General features: G+C 40.7%; 1 protein-coding gene across 2 annotated transcripts; it reads right to left on the bottom strand.

The window, feature by feature from the left end:
• Positions 1 to 12,701: 12,701 nt before the first annotated feature.
• On the bottom strand, positions 12,702 to 20,597 carry LOC113039293 (uncharacterized). Of its 2 annotated transcripts, none has more exons than XM_026197125.1 (5): positions 20,425 to 20,597; positions 13,964 to 14,266; positions 13,448 to 13,777; positions 12,952 to 13,176; positions 12,702 to 12,862 (listed from the first exon to the last, which is right to left on the bottom strand). In XM_026197125.1, the coding sequence occupies exons 2-5, from the start codon at positions 14,238 to 14,240 to the stop codon at positions 12,711 to 12,713; spliced, it is 984 nt and encodes a 327-aa protein (XP_026052910.1). In that variant the 5' UTR covers positions 14,241 to 14,266; positions 20,425 to 20,597; the 3' UTR covers positions 12,702 to 12,710. The 2 variants fall into 2 exon arrangements, with proteins under 2 accessions (XP_026052910.1, XP_026052909.1); XM_026197124.1 differs by lacking the exon at positions 20,425 to 20,597 and adding an exon at positions 16,502 to 16,566.
• Positions 20,598 to 20,966: the final 369 nt, after the last annotated feature.

The raw sequence follows: 20,966 nt of genomic DNA, 5'->3' as shown, positions 1-20,966 counted from the left end.
GATATCATTGACTTGATTGCAAATAAATGCACAGACACTATTTAAACTGAACAGAGATGACATAACTGAATTCAATGATGAATTGCCTTTAACTATCATTTTGCATTATTGACACACTGTTTTCCTAATGAATGTTGTTCAGTGCTTTGACGCAATGTATTTTGTTTGAAGCGCTATATAAATAAAGGTGATTGATTGATTGATTATTGTATCCAAATTCCTTAGCATATCCAAAACCTCAGAACAACTTGATGATGTAACAGAAACTAAGGACTCTCTCTTTTTTAGCACTTTAAATAAAGTTGCTCCTTTACACTTAAGGAAGGTTAAGGAAACAGTTTGACACCATGGTATAATGAGCATACTTGTATCCTAAATAAAGCAGCCCGAAAAATGGAGCGCAGTTGAAGGAAAACGAAACTAGGGGTATTTCGTATTGCCTGGCGGGAAAGTAACATATCCTACAGAAAAGCATTAAAAACTGCTAGATCTGATTACTTTTCTTCTCTTTTAGAAGAAAACAAACATGACCCCAGGTATTTATTCAATACAGTGGCTAAATTAACGAAAAATAAAGCCTCAACAAGTGTTGACATTTCCCAACAACACAGCAGTAATGACTTTATTAACTACTTTACTTCTAAAATCGATACTATTAGAGATACAATTGCAACCATTCAGCAGTCAGCTACACTATCACATCAGACAGTGCACTATAGACCCCCTGAGGAACAGTTCCACTCATTCTCTACTATAGGAGAGGAAGAATTGTATAAACTTAAGATCCTAAAAGAGGTGCTTCCAGAAGTCATAGATCCTCTTCTGACTATTATTAATTCCTCATTGTCATTAGGATATGTCCCCAAAACCTTCAAACTGGTTGTTATTAAGTCTCTCATCAAAAAAAAAAAAAAAACACAACTTGACCCCAAAGAACTAGTTAATTATAGACCAATCTCGAATCTCCCTTTTCTGTCCAAGATACTAGAAAAGGTGGTATCCTCACAATTATATTCCTTCTTAGAGAAAAATGGTATATGTGAGGATTTCCAGTCAAGATTTAGACCGTATCATAGTACTGAGACTGCTCTCCTTAGAGTTACAAATGATCTGCTCTTATCATCTGATCGTGGGTGTATCTCTCTATTAGTTTTATTGGATCTTAGTGCTGCGTTTGACACAATTGACCACACCATAGACTTGAACACTTTGTTGGCATCATTGGAAGTGCATTAGCATGTTTTAAATCGTACTTATATGACCGCCATCAGTTCGTAGCAGTGAATGAAGATGTATCATATCTATCACAAGTGCAGTATGGAGTACCTCAAGGCTCAGTACTAGGGCCACTACTCTTCACGCTTTATAGGTTACCCTTGGGAGATATCATCAGGAAACATGGTGTTAGCTTTCACTGTTATGCTGATGATACTCAGCTCTATATTTCTTCGCGGCCCGGTGAAACACACCAATTTGAAAAACTAATTGAATGCATAGTCGATATAAAAAACTGGATGACGAGTAATTTCTTACTGCTAAATTCAGAAAAAACAGATGTGTTAATTATAGGACCTAAAAACTCCGCTTGTAATAACCTAGAACACTGTCTAAGACTTGATGGTTTGCTCTGTCAATTCTTCGTCATCAGTTAGGAACCTAGGTGTGCTATTTGATCGCAATCTTTCCTTAGAAAACCACGTTTCTAGAATTTGTAAAACTGCATTTTTCCATCTCAAAAATATATCTAAATTACGGCCTATGCTCTCAATGTCAAATGCAGAAATGTTAATCCATGCATTTATGACCTCAAGGTTAGATTATTGTAATACTTTATTGGGTGGTTGTTCTGCACGCTTAGTAAACAAACTACAGCTAGTCCAAAATGCAGCAGCAAGAGTTCTTACTAGAACCAGGAAGTATGACCATATTAGCCCGGTCCTGTCAACGCTGCACTGGCTCCCTATCAAACATTGTATAGATTTTAAAATATTGCTTATTACTTATAAAGTCCTGAATGGTTTAGCACCTCAGTATTTGAATGAGCTCCTTTTACATTATAATCCTATACGTCCACTACGTTCCCAAATATTTGATACTACCTAGAATATCAAAATCAACTCCGGCGGCAGATCCTTTTCCTATTTGGTACCTAAACTCTGGAATAACCTACCTAACATTGTTTGGGAGGCAGACACACTCTTTCAGTTTAAATCTAGATTAAAGACCCATCTCTTTAACCTGGCATACACATAACATACTAATATGCTTTTAATATCCAAATCCGTTAAAGGATTTTTAGGCTGCATTAATTAGGTAAACCGGAAACACTTCCCATAACACCCTATGTACTTGCTACATCATTAGAAGAATGGCATATACGCTAATATTTGTCTGTTTATCTCTTGTTCCGAGGTCACCGTGGCCACCAGATCCAGTCTGTGTCCAGATCAGAGGGTCACTGCAGTCACTCGGATCCAGTACGTATCCAGACCAGATGGTGGATCAGCACCTAGAAAGGACCTCTATTGCCCTGAAAGACAGCGGAGACCAGGACAACTAGAGCCCCAGATACAGATCCCCTGTAAAGACCTTGTCTCAGAGGACCACCAGGACAAGACCACAGGAAACAGAAGATTCTTCTGCACAATCTGACTTTGCTGCAGCCTGGAATTGAACTACTGGTTTCGTCTGGTCAGAGGAGAACTGGCCCCCCAACTGAGCCTGGTTTCTCCCAAGGTTTTTTTCTCCATTCTGTCACCGATTGAATTTTTCGGTTCCTTGCCGCTGTCGCCTCTGGCTTGCTTAGTTGGGGTCACTTCATCAACAGCGATATCGTTGAATTGATTGCAAATAAATGCACAGACACTATTTAACAGAACAGAGATGACATAACTGAATTCAATGATGAACTGCCTTTAACTATCATTTTGCATTATTGACACACTGTTTTCCTGATGAATGTTGTTCAGTTGCTTTGAAGCAATGTATTTTGTTTAAAGCGCTGTAGAAATAAAGGTGACTTTGACTTTGACTTTGTTGTTTGTCACTATTAGCTCCTCAAAGAGTAAGCGATACTCAAAGAGCAAAGCTAAGACGAGACATTTGAAAGGTGTCCGAGCTGCGGAAAGCCCGAGTTGCGGTCCTTCCCACCTGAGTAATGGCCAAGACGCACCGCCTTCATTTCTCTGAGGAGATTGAAATGGAGAGCGTTGATGAGCTCGCAGTTTCACAGACATCAGCTGCATAAACACCAGTTGCACAGACATCAGTTGCACAAGAATCAGTTTCACAAGCATATTATGCCTAAACTTTATAACAAGCAGCACTAATGAGGAGCGCAGCTTGCGCAGTCAGCTCTCGGGAAAAATAAGGGGGCTGACTGTGCTTCTTTCATATCTCGGGATGGACGGAAGACGGCTCTTCCTATCTCCACCCGTATTCCCTAGATCTTGAGTTCATTCTCGAGGTTCAGACGCACGCACAGCAGTTCCTTCTCCCTCTGTGAACTCGCAGCTGCTGCTATTTATCTCTGGGGAGATTAATACTGTTTGTGTGACTAAGCGGCTTGCGCGCTGCCAGGGCAACGCGTGTATTATATCATTTTCAGTTTTGATGTGAATCTTAACAAACCAACATTGTGTCGGCCCAGATCCGGCACACATCTGGCACCCGTGGAAAGATGATCTGGCCCACATGCAGCGTGGAATGATGGCCCTTGGGTGGACTGCTCCTGTTTGCCAGATTTGAGCCACAAGCAGGCCATAGCAATGCCACATGTCAGCCAAGAGTAAAGAAATTAACCAGAACTGGACCTTATCTGAGCCACAAAATCTGTGTATATATTAAAAATGACCTAATTTCAGCATTAATAAGCCTGTTAACAAGCAGAATCAATGAAGGAAAGAAGAGAACAGAAACTCAAGAACTACAACTGACTTCAGCCACAACTTTAGATGAAATCAATTGAAGATAAAAGAAGACATTAACTCTCTGGAGATCTCACCAGAGGAGGATTAAACAACTCCGCAAAATGCATTACCAGCTTCACTTATTATTAACCAGACTGACTTTATTTCTGTTAGACATCTACAAAAGTCTTTATTGAGAGTTAACAGTGTTTAACTCTAATGTGTGTCACCATAACAGTGATTAGTGTTTCCATTAGTTGCGCTCTTAACTCTTTTTCTATCTTTTGTCTTTTTTGGCTGCCATGACGGAGTCTTGTTAAACACATTTGCAGCATCAAAGAAAGCTAAAATGAATTGAGATCAGGTGATGGCAGTTATCTGTTGATGGTTTTATAATCCTCATAAAACAGGCTGATTTTTTTTTAAACTTACAATTTTTTCATTAATATAATCATATCACAAACCATGTGTTTCTGCAGCATGATATCCAGCAATATAACAACAATCAGTTAGAATATTTTAATGAGCATGAAAAAGTCAATCTATAATGACACACACAGACATCAACAATCAGCACATGAATCCCAACAATGGTGACAATCAAATGTACCTTGCTGCAATGCATGCTGGGTACTAGCATAGTACAAAACTCCCAGCATGCATTGCAAAGTGAATAAATTATGCAGCTGTATTGTCCTATTATTTTGTTTAATTCTAAATATTTGCCTATATTTTTTGCTGTTGTTTTTGTTGTGACTTAGTAGCTTTTCAGTGAAGTTCTGAATTGATCAGTTTATCTAAATATTTTTGATTGTCACCTTTATTGAGATTCATGTGCTGATTGTTTATATCTGTGTGTGTGTCAGCATAGGTTAAGTTTTTTGAGCTCATGTTTATTAAAATATTTTAACTGATTGTTATAATACTGCTGGATCTCATGTGGAAGAAACACAGGGTTTGTATTATGAATGTATCATTGGAACAACATAATTGTTAGATTAAAAAACATCAGTGAACCAGTGTATTTCATGATGATTATAAAACCATCAACAGATAACAGCCGTCACTTGCTATCATGTCACTCTAGCTTTCTTTGAAGCTGCAAATGTGTTTAACAAACACACTGTCACAGCTGCCAAAAAAATACAAAATATATAATAAGAGTTAAGAGCCCAACTAACGAAAAGGGGAAGTCGTGGCCTAATGGTTAGAGAGTCGGGCTCGCAATCAAAAGGCTGTGAGTTAAAGTCTTGGGCTGGCAGGAATTGTGGGTGGGGGGAGTGCATGTACAGTGCTCCCTCCACCCTCAATACCATGACTTAGATGCCCTTGAGCAAGGCATTGAACCCCCAACTGCTCCCCGGGCACTGCAGCATAAATGGCTGCGCACTGCTCCAGGTGTGTATTCACAGTGTGTGTGCACTTTGGATGGGTTAAATGCAGAGGACAAATTCAGAGTATGGGTAACCATACTTGGCTGAATGTCACTTCATGTCACTCTTGCCTGACATGTGGTAGTAGTAGTAGCCCTTTATTGTCAATAGTCACAAGTACCAGCGAAATTAGCCATCAACCTGTCCATACATACATACATACAATATGACAGTGGGGTAGACAGGACAGGAAGACAGGGTATTTGAGGAAGAAATACAGCATAACATTAGGGAAGTGAGGAGAAAAAAACCAAACACCCAGACTATGCTCCTTATGGGAGCACAGTATGAGAACAGGAAAAACACCTCAGCACAAAAAGCACATAATCAATACACCATAGACACATGACTTTGCAACTGGGTACGGAACTTGGGGTGGTTGAGGTAATCCAGCGCAGGCAAACAGCCATCCGGTCCAGCAGCTGAAACGCGCTAGTCACAGACCCGCCTGCCAGACTGGCGGTACAAAGCGGCGAAGGCGGGGGATGAGGGTTGGGAGGGTGAATGCATATCTGTGTATGTGTAAGAGTTTGTGTATTTGTAGGCCTGGAGAGTTGAGACTCTCTCTAGATGCCTCAGTCCGCAGATTATACAGCGTCACAGCAAGTTGCCATGGAGACGTCCTTGGTCAGGTCCTAGACAGAGTCAACAATCAGCAGGTGTCTGTGGGAGAGGGTGGAGGAATGCAAGAGAAGTCAAGCTGCCCTGCTCGCCTGGGAGATTTTTGTCATCCAGCCAAAGCTGGGAAAGAAAGCCAAAAGAAGAAAAGATACCAGTTGTTTGGTCTAGTAGACGCATTTCTCTTCACGGTCACTATGATTGTTCATTGTCCATTGGTCTCCAAATTCTCTTCCAAATCCGTGAGCTTCTTCGTGATGTTATCCGTATTGCGGTTAATAGTCTCAGTCTCAATGCTGACCGCTCTGGCCACTACTTCAATCATGACGGGCAGCCTTGTGAGGCTTTGGACAGCTGTTCCCGTCTTCTTAATTTTCCGATAACCCAGGGCAAAGCCTAATCCAATCAACAGAAGACCTGTTATCATGGTTCCGAATAGGTAGATGTCTTCAATGTCCTCCACGGAAAGAGCCGCCAGACACACGACCCACCAATTCGCCTGGCGTCCATCGTGTAGCCAGCTGCAAACGTTCCGGCAGGGCAGTCAGGCTCCCCCGAACCCAGGCTTCTTGCCGAGAAGATGGTGTCAGTTGCGTTGAGAGACCAATTTATCAAATCCATATTCCAGTTTAGGAGAGGCAGTGCAGAGAGAGTCTCTCAAGTAGACAAGACAAGAGAAAAACAAGCGAAGCAAGGAAAGGCAGGGAGGAGAGGAAAGAAATGCGACCGCCTCCGTTGAGAGCATTGCTATGGCCTGCTTGTGGCTCAAATCTGGCAAACAGGAGCAGTCCTCCCAAGGGCCATCATTCCATGCTGCATGTGGGCCAGATCATCTTTCCATGGGTGCCAGATGTGGGCTGGATCTGGGCCAACACAATGTTGCTATGTGGGAATGAGGAATTAAATTCAGTATTTATCTGACTATGAGAAGTTATATATGAATTGTATCAACAAGCCAGACCATGTTTACACGATAAATTACATATTTTTATATAGGGGATTGTAAAGGAAGTCACAGAATCAGAGCGAATGAAGCAGCGCTCTGAGCCAGTGTTTTCCCACCCTAAGGTGGATCTGAGGACCGTACTTCAGGCTGGGAAGTCCTCGGCTTAAGAAGTCCTGACACGTTTCTGTCACAACTGCAGAGGGTGGCCCTTACTGGGGTAGAGTGGTGTTTACATGCATTACACGGTGCCAATCACTCCTCAGTGCCTTCTGCCAAACGTGTCAAAGCTCCAGGGCGCAGCGGTTTCCAGTGAGCACTGATCTCAGTTTCTTCTGCCCATGAGTGTAGCGGTGCTGAGAGTCTCGCTACCCCTTCGGGGGTCTCGTAAACAGTTATATCGGTTGCTGGGAATGGTGTCCTACCTCAGGCACCGATTTAAACTGCATCAGTTACACCAGAGGTCAGTCTCGAGACACTGACTCCCTTAGTAGATTATTTAGCAGCATGTGAACGACTGGCAAATTTATCTCAATGGGTCCTGCATATGGCAATAAGCCTATCACATTTAGTTCGGCTCTCACCGCCAAAATTCAACAGGGTTATTCTACGCTGGTCGGACCCAAGCAGGGTCTGGTTACGAAACAAGAAGTGAAGGAGGCCATTAAGGTGGTCCCTCCTCAAGACAGGGATCCGGGTCTTAACAGACGGTATTTCACAAGTTCCAAAGAAGGGGGGGGGGGGGGTTGCATCTGACCATAGATCTGCGTCAATATAAAGCATTTTGTATCACGAAACAGGTCCGAGGACTGGTTTGTCATGACAGATCTCATAGATGCATACTTCCATGTCTCCATCCTTCCACAACACAGGACGTTTCTGAGGTTCGCTTTCGGGGCCGAAGCATACTGAGTACTTCTGTTCGACCTTGCAGTCTCACCCCGCATTCAAAATTATATCAACGATAGGTTGATTCTAGCTCAATCAGAGCACATGGCAGCTCGACATTGAGATCTGGCAGCATGGGCACATCGTTCCCCATAGCCTTTTCCATGCAGCTCGAGTTCCTGAAGAGGAACTTCTCTAGTTTACTCATGTTACCATGGTTCCTCGAGGGGATGAGACGCAGGGTCTCGATGCCATACACCCGGCACCCCTGCCGGTGCTTGCTGGTACTCGAAGCTGATGCAAGCTGCGTGGCATGTGCTTTTATAGCTACCTGGTTGCTCACGTCACCTCGCACGTGACGTCACGCTCTTCCATAAGACAGATTACACATGATATTCAGAGTCACTCACGCTAAACGCGTTCCCCGTAGCATTTTCGACGCAGCATCTCGTTCCCTCAAGAAACTATGGTTACATGTGTAACCTAGAGACGTTCTGTCTATTAAATGCAGCTCCATTTGAATGTGTGATGAACCAGATTTACTGACTAGATGCACATGATCATACTGTTAGATAAATCGCTCTGACCTAGCTGAATGTATAACATACAGTGAGTTTACCCTTAGTGAGAGCGTGTTGTTCATTTTATGCTCTTTTTATTTCAGTTGTGTCTATGTCTGCAGTGTTATCAACGGATGTATTGATACATTATGATGTATTTCTCAGACACAATCCAAAATTGCTGCGTTCAATAAAAGAACTGATAACCATAGTTGTTGTGTTCGTTGTCCATTTAAATTTGGTGACGGTTGTGTTGGACAATGTTGACTCAAACTCATTCACAAGTCTCTTCCATCTGGTCTTTCTTTTTAATACCTTACATAAATTGCAGCTGGGGAAGTCATGGCCTAATGGTTAGAAAGTTTGACTCCTAACTCAAAGGTTGGGGGTTCGAGTCTCGGGTTGGCAATACCAACGAATGAGGTATCCTTGAGCAAGGTACAGAACCCACAACTGGTTCCTGGGCATAAATGGCTGTCTGCTGTGTGTGTGCATGTGTGCGTGATTGCACACTTTGGATGGGTTAAATGCAGAGCACGAATTCTGAGTATGGGTCACCATACTTGGCTGTATGTCACGTCATTGCAGCTACCATTAGAAGCGTCCCGGTTGCTATAGATACAGTCACCTGTAACGACAGTTTTCAAACTTAAATCTTAAAAAAATATTTATTTAAACAGGCTTAGTGAACATGTTTATTGTTTTTTATTTCATTTTATTAAAATAAATGTATCTATTTTTTTTAGTTTGCTTTGTTTGCTATTCTTTGATGATGTATGGTCTGTAAAGTGACTTTGAGTGTCAAAAGGCACCTATAAATACAAAGGCAAAATAATGAATGTTGCTGGTTAATATTATGTAATAATAATTTACAAATACTATAAATATTTACATATAATGTAAAAATAAAATGTTCAATAATGTAAAACCTTACATGCATTGGTGAATTTTGTGTTTGACCAGGAGGCGCTCAACATAATAAATGTAATAAAACATGAAAAGACTCTTGAACCCTTGAAAAAACTTTATTGAAAGGCAAGCAAATACAGATGAACAATGAACAGAAAATTGAGATCTTTTATCCGACAGAAATATAGACAAAGCCCTCAAACTGAAGCTGTACAATAATAACACTGCAAGACAGGTAAATTTTAAAGAGCCATTAAAACCCCAAATTGAACATGAAAGATTGTACAGTGCATGAAAAGGTTTTTGCCCGCTGTGTTTTTTCTTCTTTTTTTCATCAAAATAATTTTAATATTACACAAGTATAATATAAGTAAATACAAAAATGCAGTTTTTAAATGATAATTGCATTTATTAAGGAAAAAGAAAACCGGTCCAAACCTACCTGGCCCTATGTGGAAACATTTATTTTTCCCTCCTGTTACTTCATTACTGCAAGACCAGTTGAATCAAGAAAAGTGAAGCATGCTTATAGAGCAAAACATCATGCCTCGATCTATAGAAATTCAAGAACAGATGAGAAACAAAATAGTTGACATATATCAGTCTGGAAAGGGTTATAAAGCCATTTCTAAGGCTTTGGGACTCCAGCAAACGTGGAACAGTAGTGAAACTTCCCAAGAGTGGGCAGACCAAAATGACTCGAAGAGTGCAACGACGACTCATCAAGGAGGTCATAGAGGACCAACATTTAGAACAAAATTTAAAGAACTGCATGCCTCATTTGCCTCAATTAAGGTCAGTTTTCCTGATTCAACAATAAGAAAGAGGCAAAAACGTCATCCATGAGAGAGATCCAAGGCAAAAGCCACTGCTGACCAAAAGGAACACAAAGGTCCATCTCACATGTGCCAAAAATTATCTTGATTATCCACAAGACTTTTGTGCAAATATTCTGTGGACTTATGAGACAAAAGCTGAACTTTTTGAAGGTGTGTGTCCCGTTACATCCAAAGTTAAACCAACACAGCATTTCATTTCATTTTCCCAAAGAAATTCAAAATCACTCTCACGGACCTTTTCCTGGACTGTGCCCAGCTGGTGGAATGACCTCACAATCTCAATTCGTACAGCTGAGTCTTTACTCATTTTCAAGAAACAGCTAAAGACTCATCTTTTTCGCCTGCACTTAACCTACTAACACCAGTACTTTTTCTTTTCTTGTCTTTTTCATTTAATAAAAAAAAAAAAAAAAAAGAAAAAAAAAAAATTATATACACCTGGCTATGCGTTCTATACTAGACTAACTGAGACTTGTCATGGCACTTGAATTCTGTTGTTGTTCTCTTGTTGACCTGACTGCTTCTATTGTTCTCATTGTTAAGTCGCTTTGGATAAAAGCGTCTGCTAAATGATTAAATGTAAATGTAATGTACATTAAAAGAACATAATGCCAACAGTTAAACATGGCGGTGGTAGTGTGATGGTCTGTGGCTGGCTTCAGGACCTGGACGACTTGTCTGATGGAACAATGAATTCTGCACACTATCAGAAAATCCTGAAAGAGAATATCCGGCCATCAGTTTGTGACCTCAAGCTCACATAGGTTATGCAGCAGGATAAGGATCCCAAAACACACTAGCAAGTCAAACTCCGAATGGCTCAAAAAAACTAAATTTAGGGGGGGGGGGGTACAATGCTGTTGGTTTCTCAAGCTAAGGATGGACAAAGTTTCAAAAAATAATTTGGATGTATAATGAAGTATTTTTGTGCCAAAAATCTTACTACCGTGTTTGTACAAGTTTCTGAGAGTTTTTTTATTTTGATCATGGCTGTTTATGACGTAGACGAGGGCGAAACTCCTTATATAGGCAATTCTTCCAGAAAACTCACCCGCGCATGCATGGACCAGAGTGAGAGCGAGATTGCGCCTATCAGCTAGCTTCATCCAGCAGCAGCACTGCACAGAACATGCTCGGGAAGAATGTCTCCAAATTAGTGTGTTTTTGGTTGTAAGGCAAAGATAACTTTGTTCAGCTACCTAAAGAACCCAGCGTTATGCAAACGGTGGATAGAGTTGTTTTTCCAGGACAGTCACAGAGTTTCACAAGTGTGTTTGTTGATGAATGTTTTATTAACAAGGCCCAGTTTGATGCTGGATTTGCACATCATTTGATACTGAAAGATGGAGCAGTCCCAGCTATAAAAGATCCCAGACATGATTCAGAACTGCAGATGGTAAGTGAAACTGCATCAAATGTCTGTTTGGTTGGCATTCGGCTCTCAACTCTCAACAGCCGGCAGCCATATCACCCTGGAGCCCAAGACTGGTTTCCCACTGAAGCTAAGCAGGGTTGAGCCTGCTCAGTACCTGGATGGGAGACCTCCTGAGAAAACTAGGTTGCTGCTGGAAGAGGTGCTAGTGAGGCCAGCAGGGGGTGCTCACCCTGTGGTCTGTGTGGGTCCTAGCGCCCCAGTGTAGTGATGGGGACACTATACTGTCAACAAGCACCATCCTTCGGATGAGACGTTAAACCGAGGTCCTGACTCTCTGTGGTCATTAAAAATCCCAGGATGTCTTTCATTAAGAGTAGAGGTGTGACCTCGGCATACTGGCTAATTTCTCCCATTGGCCTCTGACCATCATGGCTTTCTAACAATCCCCATATCCACTGATTGGCTTCATCACTCTGTCTCTTCTCCACCAGTAAGCTGGTGTGTGGTGGGCGTTCTGGCGCACTATGGCTGCCGTCGCATCATCCAGGTGGATGCTGCACACTGGTGGTGGACGAGGAGATACCCCCTGTCTATGTAAGCGCCTTGAGTGTCTAGAAAAGCGCTATATAAATGTAATGAATTATTATTATTATTATTATTATAACTGCTCGTCACTCTTTAGCTCCGCCCACAGCATGCCTCCAGGAGCTCGGCTTTTTCCAAAGAGAGAATCGTAAAAATGTAACTTTCTTTTATAAATATGACCAAATTAAAGACTATTTGGAGATATGAATGATGCAGTACTACTCAATAGGTACTCAAGATTAACATGATATTGGGTTAAACTGTGCGTGTTATGCCCTCTATAAGGTTTTGGAGTGGCCAAGTCAATGTCCGGACTTGAGAAGCTGTGGCATGACGACAAACAATCCTTTGACACATTGCCACGTATCAAATATTGCAAACGTTTAATTATGGTTGTTGCTGCCAAGGGTGGCACAACCAGTTATTGGATTTAGGGGGCAATTACTTTTTCACATAGGGTCAGGTGGGTTCGGACAGCTTTTTTCCCATAATAAATTACGTCATTATTTCAATATTGTGTGTCTGAGTGTTTGTGTGTGTATATATATATATATATATATATATATATATATATATATATATATATATATATATATATATATATATATATATATATATATATATATATATATTAATGTAGTGATAACACCATTTAACTTTCTGATGTGTGAATAAATACTTGACTTTGTTCAGCTCTTCTGGATCTGATTTCATAAACCAGAATAATGACAGTAGCCACGCCCACCAGAGCAGAGAGGACCAATCGGATCACAGCTTCAGTAGAACCACAACAGTGTTCAGAGTCTGAGGAATAAAAACATCTAACTGAGATCAGCACAGTTAATAAACATTAATATCAGCACCAACATCAACTAATATCAGCTCTGCTGTACCTGAACATGGTTGACAGAGTTGACTGATGTTCAGATGTTGAGTCTGGTTAATGATGGAATTGGGATGAGATCCTGATGAAGATGATGATGAGGATGATGTTGTTTTTGTTGTTGATGGTGATGGTGGTGAAGATGATGATGAGGACGTTGTTGTTGTTGATGATGGTGATGGTCGTGAAGATGGTGATGGACAATCTGTGCTGATGGCAGTATCAGGCAGACGAACTGAAGACATGAAAGAAAAAATACAGACGGGGATGATTGAAGATATTCAAGCAGACAAGGAAAAACACTGAGGAGAACTAAAACTGATCAAAATTAGAGCATTTTAAAAGAATCTGATATGTAGAATAAAATGATTTTATTTAATCTGAATTTAAAGATTATTTTTAAAATGTATTTAACAAATAAAATGACATTTAAATCATAAAGTATTCATTTAGATTTACTTTTTAAGATTGAATAAATATAAAGATCAAACTGAAAAGTATCTCACCATAGACAGTGAAAATGTAACGCTTTCTCAAATTTTTGGTCCTTACTTCAAAAACTCCAGTATGTTTAGTTGTCATGTTCATGATGGTCAGAGATCCAGTTTGATTGTCCAGCTTCAGTCTGTTTCTGAATCTTCCATCAAGAACATCATCATACACAGCCATGCTGTTGGTCTGTTTATTGATTTCAGCTAGTAAAGTGTTTTCAGGTACAAACTTCCACTGAATCACATCACTAACCATCATATCAGTATGATTAGGGAATAAATTGAACTTGTATCCCTCCACCACTAATATATCATCTACATCACCAATCATGCATGTAGGACAACCTGAAATGGGTCACAAATGAAGACTTTTAAAATAACTTTTTAAAAATGGTTTACTAAAGTAAACACTTGAAATTTACATAAGAAGAGAAAAAAAATCACATGGACCCAGATTCAAAATGATGGATTAAGATTACATTCTTTGTGGTGAATAAAATATGAATCAGGAGAAATGAACAGCTAACTCACGTTGTACAGTGAGAATGAAACTCTTTCTCAAACAGTTGTTCTGTAGTTGATAAACTCCAGAGTGTTCAGGTCTGCTGTTTGTGATGGTCAGAGATCCAGTCTGTTTGTCCAGCTCCAGTCTGTCTCTGAATCTCCCGTTAAGAATATAATTTACAGTGCTTTTTCCATCTGTTACACACATTTTAGCTATGCTTTTATATCCGAACATCCACTGAATCTCATCATCAGCCATCGTTTTAAGAAGACCAGTGTGTAGAGTGACTGGATCTCCCTCCATCACTGAGACTGACTCACCGAACACACCTGAAGAACAAACAGAAAGAGATCAAGACTTAAATAACTGGATGCTTTACTAAAATAAAAAGTTAAAAAAAAAAAAAAAAAAAAAAAAGATATCTCTAATGACACAAATGTTGAGTGGTGTGTGGATTATGTTTGTGGCTATTTTGAATAAAACTCAGATTTCCTGATGCAGGAACTGAAGTTAATTTCAGATCCACATAATATAATACACAGAAAACACTTTTACTTCAGATGAGATTCACATCACGATTGTGACTAAAGCTGCTGCTTTTTTAGCTACAGTGTTTTATATAAAGGACATTTAGAAAAACAAATAAACAAACATCGAATCTATAGAAAAAACTGAAATCATAAAAACACATTTTAGACTCACCAACCAGACGCCACAAACACAAACAGAACCAAAATCTTTCAAACATCTTAAACGTTTGCAGTCCACAAATATGAAAAGACAAACTCTTCATTTCATTCAAACTGGTTCAGCAAAGACATTACAGATAGACTAACGTGAGGCTGCTTGTGGTAAAGTCATGAGAAAATCTACTATCAGTCGATCATCTTTAACATTTATGATGTGTTTTACTGATAATTTTACATCATCTGATCTTCAACATAATCACCTCCTGTCAGCCGCAGCATCCTGTTATGTTCGATAGTGTTATTTTCGCACGGCCCCCATAAATTTCTCACAGACTAGAGATGTTAAAAACATCTTAAAGGAGACATTTCATGTGTAGTATCCCACATAGCAAATGTCTTCTGCACCAGATTCCCTTGGCCCAAGTACTGCAAAGAATGACGGCCCGGAAGTGGGCCAGAACTGGATTAAAGACTCTGGCCACACATGGGCTATAACCGGCCCGAATCTCAGCCAGTTAATCAGCCTTAGCTGACAGGTTTTATTATTGGTGCCAATTCTCAGCCTTAAGTAAACCAGAATCCCCAAATCTGAGCCACACCTGAGATGATTCGCAGCACGACGCCCGTGTCGACTATCATCGTGTCAGGACCACTGCCCACGTATCGACGAGGACACGAAAGGTTCAGTAGACTTTTTGCTTTAAAAGAAGGGTTATTGTCATGGTGTAAAGAACAGAAACTGCTATTTGTTAATAACTGGAATCTTTTCTGGGAGCGTCTTAGACTGTTTCGCGCTGATGGCCTGCACCCCAGCAGAGCCGGAGCGGAGCTGCTCTCTGACAACATCTCCAGGACACTTCGCTCCAAGTGACTAGTAAGACAATTCTCAAATACCTATTATGATAATTTTTGTTCTACATACTCAAATAGAAGTTTTCAGATACAGTAGGTTCACTTTACATATTTATTTAACATTTTTTGTTGGTTAACATTAATGACTTAATGAGGAAAGTGATAAAAAGTGATGTGACGTGGGCCAAGTAATGTGACCCATACTAGGAATTGGTTCTCTGCATTTATCCCATCCAAAGTGTACACACACAGCAGTGAACACACACACACACACACACACACACACCGTGAACACACAAACAGCAGTGAACACACACAAACAGAGCAGTGAACAGCCATCTTTTGCAGTTTTGGGTTCGGTGCCTTGCCCAAGAGCACCAGTCGTGGTATTGAAGGTGGGAGAAAGCGCTGTACATTCACTCCCTCCACCTACAATCCCTGCCGGTATGAGACTTGAAACCGCAAACTTTTTGGGTTACAAGTCCGACTGTATTTTTGAATATCCTGTAGACCTTGAAGCAATGTTATAGTCCAGTCTAGTCTTATTAACGAAGACGCAGCATAAATTTTTTCATAGTTTTATCATCATATATTAGTTTTAGCTCATCAATGTCTCATCTTAGTTACAGAAAAATGTTTGTTAATGAATATTTTTCATCATCGTCGAAAAAATTCACACTGGTCTGTTCCCGGAATAGTGAGGTAAAAATATTAATTTAATTTAGGATCTAGAAAAAATCTTATCGTGATTAAACCAGAAACATTTTAAATAAATGAACATAAACAAGTTTGGGCTCATAAATATTAGATCACTCACACCCAAAGCAGTTATTGTAAATTAAATGATAACAGATAATAGTTTTGATGTACTCTGCTTGACCGAAACCTGGCTTAAACCAAATTATTATTTTGAACAACTGAAAATATGTCATATTGTAGGATCTTCAAAGTAGCCACCTTTAGCTTTGATTACTGCTTTGCACACTCTTGGCATTCTCTTGATGAGCTTCAAGAGCTAGTCACCTGAAATGGTCTTCCAACAGTCTTGAAGGAGTTCCCCGAGAGATGTTTAGCACTTGTTGGCCCTTTTGCCTTCTGTCTGTGGTCCAGCTCACCCCTAAACCATCTGGATTGGGTTAAGGTCCGGTGACTGTGGAGGCCAGGTCATCTGGAGCAGCACCCCATCACTCTCCTTCTTGGTCAAACAGCCCTTGATGCCTTCAGTGTGGCTCTACTATTTACATAGTCATGAAAATAAAGAAAACTCTTTGAATGAGAAGGTGTGTCCAAACTTTTGGTCTGTACTGTATGTACAGGTATATTATGTGCAAAATTTAAGTGTACACTAAGTATATGTTTTTGATAAATAAGTTTATGTGTGTATTAATATAAAGTGTAGTGTGTTCCACAGTTATTATCAATTGTTCATAAGATGGATTGCCTGAGGGAAGAAACTGTTCCTGTGTCTGGTCGTTCTAGTGCTCAGTGCTCTGTAGCGTCGACCAGATGGCAACAGTTCAAAGAGGGAGTGTTCTGGATGTGAGGGGTCCAGAGTGATTTTGACAGCCCTTTTGCTCACTCTGGATAAGTACAGTTCTTGAATAGATGGGAGGGTTGAACCGATGATTCGCTCAGCAGTCCGGACTACTCTCTGTAGTCTTCTGAGGTCAGATTTAGAAGCTGAGCTGAACCAGACAGTTACTGAAGTGCAGAGGATGGATTCGATGATGGTGGAGTAGAACTGTTTCAGCAGCTCCTGTGGCAGGTTAAACTTCCTCAGCTGGCGAAGGAAGTACAACCTCTGCTGGGCCTTTTTTACGATGGAGTCAATGTGAATGTCCCACTTCAGGTCCTGAGAGATGGTGGTTCCCAGGAACCTGAATGACTCCACTGCAGTCACAGTGCTGTTCATGATGGTGAGTGGGGGGAGAGCAGGGGGGTTTCTCCTGAAGTCCACGATCATCTCCACTGTTTTGAGGGTGTTAAGCTCCAGGTTGTTGAGACTGCACCAGACAGCCAGCTCTTTTACCTCCTGTCTGTAAGCAGACTCCTCACCGTCCTGAATGAGGCCAATGAGTGTGGTGTCGTCTGCAAACTTCAGGAGCTTGACAGAGGGGTCCTTAGATGTGCAATCGTTGTTGTACAGGGAGAAGAGCAGTGGGGAGAGAACGCAGCCCTGGGGAGCTCCGGTGCTGATTGTACGGGTGCTGGATGTGTATTTTCCCAGCCTCACTAGCTGCTGCCTGTCTGTCAGGAAGCGGTTGATCCACTGACAGACGGAGGTGGGCACGGAGAGCTGATTTAGTTTGGGCAGGAGGAGGTTTGGGATGATCGTGTTGAAGGCCGAGCTGAAGTCCACAAACAGGATCCTCACATAAGTCCCCGGTCTGTCTAGGTGTTGCAGAACATAATGCAGTCCAATGTTTACTGCATCGTCCACAGACCTGTTTGCTCTGTAGGCAAACTGAAGAGGATCCAGCAAGTGTCCAGTGATGTCCTTCAGGTGGGCCAGCACCAGTTTTTCAAATGACTTCATGACTACAGACGTTAGAGCCACAGGCCTGTAGTCATTTAGTCCTGTAATTTTGGGTTTCTTTGGGATGGGGATGATGGTGGAGCGTTTGAAGCATGAAGGGACTTCGCACAGCTCCAGCGATCTGTTGAAGATCTGTGTGAAGATATGGGCCAGCTGGTCAGCACAGGATTTCAGACATATAACACAATCTGGACCTGGTGCTTTTTTCCTTTTCTGCTTCCGGAAGACCTGGCGCACCGCATCCTCGCTTATCTGAATTGCAGGTGTGGGGGAGAGGGGGATGCAGGAGGTGAGAATGGTGAGAGCGGTTGTTTGGAAAGGCATTCAGGGCTGGTTGCAGGAGCTGTTGGTGGTGTGAACGTTTGTTTGGAGAGGCATTCAGGGCTGGTTGCAGGAGTTGTGAATGGTGTGAATGGTTGTGTGGGGAGGCGTTCAGGGCAGGTGATGGGTGTTCTTTCAAACCTGCAGTAAAACTCGTTCAGATCGTCTGCCAGTCGTTGATTCTCCACAGTGCTGGGGGGTGGTGTCCTGTAGTCTCTTTCAGACTTTTCCACACTGATGCTGAGTCATTGGAAGTAAACTGAGTCCTTATTTTTCCAGAATAATTCCTCTTTGCCACTCTGATCTCCTTTTCCAGTGTGTATTTAGTCTGATACAAGAAATTGTCCCCCTTCCTGTAAGCATCTTCTTTGGCCTGACGGAGCTGTCTGAGTTTTGCAGTGAACCACAGTTTGTCATTGTTGTAATTTAGTTGAGTCCTGGTAGGAATACACATATCCTCACAGAAACTGATATAAGACGTTACAGTCTCTGTGAGTTCATCCAGATCGGTGGCAGCAGCTTCAAAAACACTCCAATCAGTGAGGTCAAAACAAGATTGTAAATCCTGCTGTTTCATTAGTCCATCTTTTTACAGTCCTTGATACAGGTTTAGCTGATTTTAGTTTCTGTCTGTAGGTCAGTATAAGATAAATCAGACAGTGATCAGAATGTCCCAAAGCTGCTCTTGGAATGGAGTGATATGCATCCTTTATTGTGGTGTAACAGTGATCCAATAAATTACTGTCTCTTGTGGGACAAGTAACATGCTGTCTGTATTTTGGCAGTCCATGGGAGAGATTGGCTTTATTAAAGTCCCCGAGAATGATTAAAACAGAGTCCGGGTGTTTTTGTTCTGTCTCTGTGATCTGATCAGCGAGTTTCTGTAAAGCTGAGCTCACATGCGCTTCAGGAGGGATGTAAACACTGACCAGAATGAACGAGTGAAACTCCTGCGGCGAAAAGAACGGCTTGCAGTTGACAAACAGTATTTCTAGATCAGGACAGCACATCTTCTTTAACACAGTTACATCTGTACACCACCGTTCATTGATGTAAAATCACGTCCTGCCGCCGTGCGATTTCCCCGTTGATTCTGATTCGCGATCCGCTCTAAACAGCTGAAAATCCGGCAGATGGAGCGCCCTGTCCAGTATGGCGTCATTCTGCCAAGTTTCTGTGAAACAAAGAGCAGCAGAGTGTGAGAAATCCTTATTTGTCCAAGAGAGCAGAAGGAGTTTGTCCATTTTGTCACTAACATTAACAATGAGAAATCCATTTGGTACAGTATTAATTAATCTTTGTTGAAATTAGTTAATAAAATCAGATACACTTAACAGTTAAAACTTTTAATTTCAATAATTTATCAATAAATGTTGAAATTAAAATTAATTTATTCGATGCTTTAGAAGGATTGTGTATTGAATCTTTGTGCTGTATTTTCTGTTGGCAATTTGATATGCAGTTTTCATATGCTACACATTGCCCACCCAGTTTTATGTAGGCCCATCCACTTAAACATTTCTGGCCTCGCACCTGCTTTGAACTAAGTTCTTATTGTTTTTTTTTCTTTTACTTTCTTCGTTTTACAGTTATCTCATTATCTTCAGCAATGTTCAGTTGTTCAATCTCATTAAAACTCTAACTACAGTCTGCACAGCAGCAGTTCATGTGGACCAAACTCTAGTTCGTTTTTCATTTCTTGAACACAGTTTTCAAAACTCTACATCTTCTGCCTTCAGCTTAAGTTTGCTTTTGCAGCGAGCTAAACAAAGGCTTAGTAAAAGTCGTAGACAGTTTTCAGGGTCAAACTTTGTTTACTGAAGCCCAATTTGTGAAACTGTAACACAAATGAACAATAATATGAAAACATATCTCTTACCATGGTACATTCAGTTCACATAGATCAAACATAAATTACCTTTATATAATTTAGAAGATAGCTATGATGTAAATCAAGAACAATCAAGCATCTCAATATATACCCCTATTTACAGTTAACATGTCATGTAACTAGTTCTCAAACATGAGTACAACCTATCAAAATACATGTAACAATATTTTACTGCTTAGATTAACATTTTAAACTTACAGATTGTGCTGTTTTCAAGAGCAAAACGAGAAGGAAGGACGTGGATGCACCTTCACACTCTGCTGCCATGAGCTCTAACATCCTAAAATGGCTGCTGTATTTTTATAGGAGACGTGCTACTTAAAATGTCCACAAGGTGTCAGTATTGATAAACTAAACTATAATATGACTAAGGCCAGGATACTACACGACTTTAACCACAACCTGCACAACACTGTGGATTTATAGCACTTTGTTCAAATGCTAAGACACAACATTCAAAACAGAAGAGATTTCAAACACTGCTGACAGCAATTTCAGGATTAGCCCTGAAAATTATTTGTTTGAATTACGGTATGTACTTTTAGCTTGTACCTTTTTTCTCATTACTGTAATTCCATAAATTACTACAGACTATTGAAGCAAACTGATCAATTTCATTTACCTTAAAGAATTGTTATGTTCTAAAAATGTAAATAAATCATTTGAAAGAATGTCACTCCTTTCTTTGAAGAAAATATGGCTTTGTATGAAGTCACTGAAATTATTCAAAATTTGAAGAT

The sequence above is a fragment of the Carassius auratus genome, chromosome 22 (assembly GCF_003368295.1).
Source record: "Carassius auratus strain Wakin chromosome 22, ASM336829v1, whole genome shotgun sequence".
NCBI lineage: Eukaryota > Metazoa > Chordata > Actinopteri > Cypriniformes > Cyprinidae > Carassius > Carassius auratus.
Note: the sequence above shows the minus strand (reverse complement) of the source record. Positions and strands in the feature narration are given on the sequence as shown.